The sequence below is a fragment of the Otolemur garnettii genome, unplaced genomic scaffold, assembly GCF_000181295.1.
Source record: "Otolemur garnettii isolate 467f Iridium unplaced genomic scaffold, OtoGar3 scaffold00003, whole genome shotgun sequence".
NCBI classification, from domain to species: Eukaryota; Metazoa; Chordata; class Mammalia; order Primates; family Galagidae; genus Otolemur; species Otolemur garnettii.
The window spans coordinates 29,966,280-29,971,267 of record NW_003852398.1 but is presented as its reverse complement, the minus strand read 5'-3'; the positions used below and the strand labels follow the sequence as shown (position 1 = coordinate 29,971,267).

At 36.9% G+C, this 4,988-nt stretch overlaps 1 protein-coding gene across 2 annotated transcripts in view; it reads left to right on the top strand.

Annotated features, from left to right (window-relative positions):
* RBM27 (RNA binding motif protein 27) overlaps positions 1–4,988 on the top strand; it is a 93,489-nt gene that overhangs the window by 74,509 nt on the left and 13,992 nt on the right. For both annotated transcript variants that reach the window (XM_003782078.2, XM_023515615.1), the window contains exons 16-19: positions 704–778; positions 916–1,080; positions 3,859–3,963; positions 4,079–4,270. In XM_003782078.2, coding sequence (XP_003782126.1) covers positions 704–778; positions 916–1,080; positions 3,859–3,963; positions 4,079–4,270 — 537 coding nt within the window. The remainder of the gene's footprint in view (positions 1–703; positions 779–915; positions 1,081–3,858; positions 3,964–4,078; positions 4,271–4,988) is intronic.

Here is a 4,988-nt window from a genome sequence, read left to right as displayed (position 1 = left end):
GCCACCTTAGGTGTATGTGGCTGGCGCCTTAGCCACTTGAGCCACAGATGCCGAGTCATGTTTTTATTTTTCTAAGGAAGAGAACCAAACACTTTTCAGTATTTATTTTCTTTTTAAATTCATTTTTTGGTTTCGTAAGTTAGATAATGTTTCATATAAAGTGTGACGTTTATGTAGTTATTATCCATGTGATTCAGCTCACAGTTTCATTGTCATTTGAGATTTAAGCTTGCACAGGGTTTTTCAAATAAAATTGATATTTACATTTCAATATAATTAGAGATTTAATTAACAGTTGTGGATGGGGCAAAATTACCGTGGCAAAATCCATACATTTTGCTGTCATTTCTAGCCTACAGCTGCAGCTCACAATTTTAAACTGTGAACTTAGTCAAGTTTAAACTGTTCTTGTTTTTCCTCATGAAGACATTCAGGTCATTCAAGTCAACTATATCCTCATGGATACAGTTAAGTAGTGTCCAAAAGTTTTTAAGTCCTGTTATAAATGTAAGCTCTGTTATACTGGAAGTGCTGGGGAAATACTTTCAAAGGTTTCATCTCTGGTTTCAGCTAATGTTTGATTAGGAGGAAAATTTTTTTCTAGATAGGAATAACCCAGAAAAAATGAGTTGAGAATACATGAGCATTATGTATCATAGCAAATTTTGTTATCCGTTAATAATTTCTGTATCTGTTCATACAGGAAGCAATGAAGCTGCAACAAGATATGAGAAAAAAGAGACAAGAAATGTTAGAAAAACAAATAGAATGTCAAAAGGTAAGACGAGCTCATTATTTGCATGTCGAATTGATATATGGAATTGATTTTACAAAGATATCCATAATAGTACAGTTTTTAAGACCTATTTACATTAAAGTTTACTGAGTATGGTAAACTTTATTTTTCTTTTATAGATGCTAATATCTAAGCTAGAAAAAAACAAAAACATGAAGCCAGAAGAAAGAGCAAATATAATGAAGACTTTGAAAGAGCTTGGAGAAAAGATCTCACAATTAAAAGATGAATTAAAAACATCTTCTGCAGTCTCCACACCATCTAAAGTAAAGACAAAAACAGAGGTATTTATTTGCTTTTTTAATTTAACGTGGGGTTATTGAACATCTGCCATAGAAAGTACAGTGGAACCCTTCAGTAGCTAATAGCCTGATAGAGTTATAGGCAAACAATTATTGTATAGTTTTTTTAAAGTGTTTCAATAGATTCTGTGTACTGTCTTTCAGAAAGGGTAATAATATATTCTTTGAACAAAGATGTATTCTTTTAATTGAATATTTGGGTTCCCTGTGCTAAAGATGAAACTGCTAGAGTGATGGTGAGGAGAGATTTCCTATTTCAGCGGTTTTGTTCTATCATTCTAATAGTGTTGTAATAAAATCATTTTTATTTTGAGATAGAGTCTTCCTTTGTCATCCAGGCTGAGTGCAGTGTCATGATCCTCTCACCTCAGCCTTCCAAGTAACTGGGACTATAGGTGCACACTACTTGGCTAATTTTTCTACTTTTTATAGAGACAGGGTCTTGCTGTGTTGCCCAGACTGATTTTGAACTCCTGGCTTCATGTGATTCTACTTTGGCTTCCCAAACTCTTGGGATTATAGACATGAATCCCTGCACCTGGCCAGGGGTTTAGTAGGGGTAAAAATGTGGTATGCTATTGAAAAGGATAATCAGAAGTTCTAAATCCCCTTAAATCTAATGTTATTAATTTCTGTTTCCTTACCTTAGGGAAGTACTTGCTTTTGGTAGTGGCCCCATTATACCACAGCTATGTAGAGGGATTTTAGATAATTCCAGCCCTTTGAGAACTAAGAGTAAATTTGCCAGATATATAGACTACAAATCATTATGTACATTATTCTCTATCAATAGAGGAATGTAAAATGTTTTAAGATTGCTTATTAAAAATGCAGAGGGTGCCAGAAATGTATATGGGCATTTTAAGAAAGGAAAAAACTGTATTAAAATTATAATATTACATGCTGATAACAAAAGATGAATGCGAGTTATTTTTGAATTATAAAAGGTGCCCAAAGTGGTTACTCTCATTGTTCTGATGCTTCTGATTACTGGTGACTACTGCTTAAGCAATGTTGCAAGGCTTCTTGGATCTTCCCTTGGGCACATCACACACAGTATTATGGGTCCCAAACTTATCACTAATATATGCAGTTGTTAAGCACGTTGGCGGTTCTTTTGCCTCCATTGTGCCTCCATTGTTGTCGTACTTACAGAACATCCTCCAGTTTTAAATACCTCTTCAGAATGGTCTTGCCCCATTTTCTTTGACTGTTCTGCCTGTTGCATGGTAATGCTTGCATTCGTTTGATTAATGCCATCTTTTGAGCAAACATCATATTATACGTTGTTACCATAATTCAATTCAACTTCAAAAAATAACACATAGGCTCAGAGCCTGTGGCTCAAGTGGCTAAGGCACCAGCCACATACACCTAAGGTGGCGGGTTCAAATCCAGCCCGGGCCGCCAAACAACAATGATGGCTGCAACCAAAAAATAGCCAGGCGTTGTGGTGGGCGCCTATAGTCCCAGCTACTTGGGAGGCTGAGGCAAAAGACTCGCTTGAGCCCAGGAGTTGGAGGTTGCTGTGAGCTGTGATGCCACAGCATTCTACCCAGAGTGACAGCTTGAGGCTCTGTCTCAAAAAAATAAAATAAAATAAAATAACACGTAGATAACATCTCTTAAAATGTATATGCATTTTGCGACACCCTCTGTGTAACAGAAATACTATCTTTATTGAAAAGTCCTTCATTGTAGAAAGATCATATGCACATTTTGAAAATTACAGAACACATGGGGGCTTGGCGCCCATAGCACAGCAGTTAATAGCGCCACCCACATGCACTGAGGCTACTGAGTTCAAACCCCGCCCAGGCCTGCTAAACAACGACAACTGCAACAGAAAAACAGCCAGGCATTGTGGCGAGTGCCTGTAGTCCCAGCTACTTGGGAGGCTGAGGCAAGAGAATCGCTTAAGCCCAAAAGCTTGAAGTTGCTGTGAGCTGTGACAGCACAGCACTCTACCGAGGGTGATATAGTAAGACTCTATTTAAAAAAAAAAAATACATGGGAAGAAAAACACTTCACAGTTATGCCACCTAAAGACTGGTAATTTGTTTCTTATAAAAAGGATAGTAGTAGCAGTTGTAGATTCCAATATGAAATAATTATGTAACTATTCCTTTTGTGCTATTAATAAATTTTTGCTATTTAATAATTTATTTATTTTTCCCTGTTGTGGTTTATCTGTGATGATTTATTATGTGAAAGTTATTTTCAGCTCCCAAAACTCAGGTGACTTTTCCCAGAATCTGATTTTTAGGCCACCTTATGCAGTAATATTGCATAGTTTTACTGGTATACTTTCTGCATGTTTGCACTATTAAATCTATAAAGTTACTTTCTTTAAAGCATTCATGTTTATTGTATACCCTTACTCTCATTTTCCCAAAAGATATGTGTAATTGCCTAACCATAATGCTATAATGTTCTGAATAAGAACTTTGAAGTTGGCTCGGCACCTGTAGCACAGTGGTTGTGGCGCCAGCCACATACACTGAACCTGGCCTGGGCCTACTGTATAGCAGTGACAACTGCAACAAAAAATAGCCAGGCATTGTGGTGGGCTCCTGTAGTCCCATCTACTTGGGAGGCTGAGGCAAGAGAATTGCTTAAGCCTAAGAGTTTGAGGTTGCTGTGAGCTGTGACACCATATTACTCTATCGAGGGCAACATAGTATGACTCTGTCTCAGAACAAAAAAAAAAGATCTTTGAAATTATCAAAAAATACCTTTTTATTTTAAATGTTTCCATAGGCCCAGAAAGAATTATTAGATACTGAACTGGACCTCCACAAGAGGCTATCCTCTGGAGAAGATACAACAGAATTACGGAAAAAACTTAATCAGTTACAGGTTGAGGTAAGATTTAAAAGGAGTTATTCACTCAGCATGTCTATCATCTCAAAGATTTCCTCTGTTTTCCTAGGTATAGTCTAACAACATATATTACTATGTGCCTTTTGTTGTTATCCAGGCTGCACGATTAGGTATTTTACCTGTGGGTCGAGGAAAGACCATGTCCTCTCAAGGTCGAGGAAGAGGCCGAGGCCGTGGAGGAAGAGGAAGGGGCTCACTAAATCACATGGTGGTGGACCACCGCCCCAAAGCATTAACAGTTGGGGGATTCATTGAGGAAGAAAAAGAAGAATTACTTCAACATTTCTCAGTAAGTTTTTAAAGCAGCAAATGCTAACTCTAGAAATACTATAGTTAGCATTTGCCTTGCAGCAATTTGTATAAAAGTCAAATATAGACATATTTGACATACTAAATTTTATAGATTAGAAAATTTAGTGTAAAAACATGGATATTAGCAAATTCATATTAATATATGTAAAGGTCAAGAATCAGCTCTGGAGGCTGGGCGTGGTGTCTCATGGCTATAATCTCTAGCACTCTGGGAGGCTGAGGTGGATGGATTGCCTGAGCTCACAGGTTCGAGATCAGCCTGAGCAAAAATAGCCAGGCATTGTAATAGGCATCTGTAGTCCCAGCTAGTTGGGAGGCTGAGGCAAGAGAATTGCTTGAGCCTAAGAGTTTGAGGTTGCTATGGTACTCTAGCAAGGGTGACAAAGTGAGATTCTGTCTCAAAAAAAAGAACCAGCTCTTACTTTGTAAGTCCATCGTACTCTACTTAAATATAGTGACAGGTTGTCCCAAAACTGTATTTGGTTTTTGTTTTTTGATTATTACATGGTTTCTCAGGTATTTATAGTCAATAGTGAAATAATGTGAGATGGAGATAAAATTTAAAGAATAATTTATGAGGATAACAGACATGCATGTTTTATTTCTGTATGTAGTGACAACCACATAATTTTAGGCAAATATGCAAATTAGAGATTTGCTATTGGCAAATGTCTTAAAGTTTTTTTTTTTTTTTT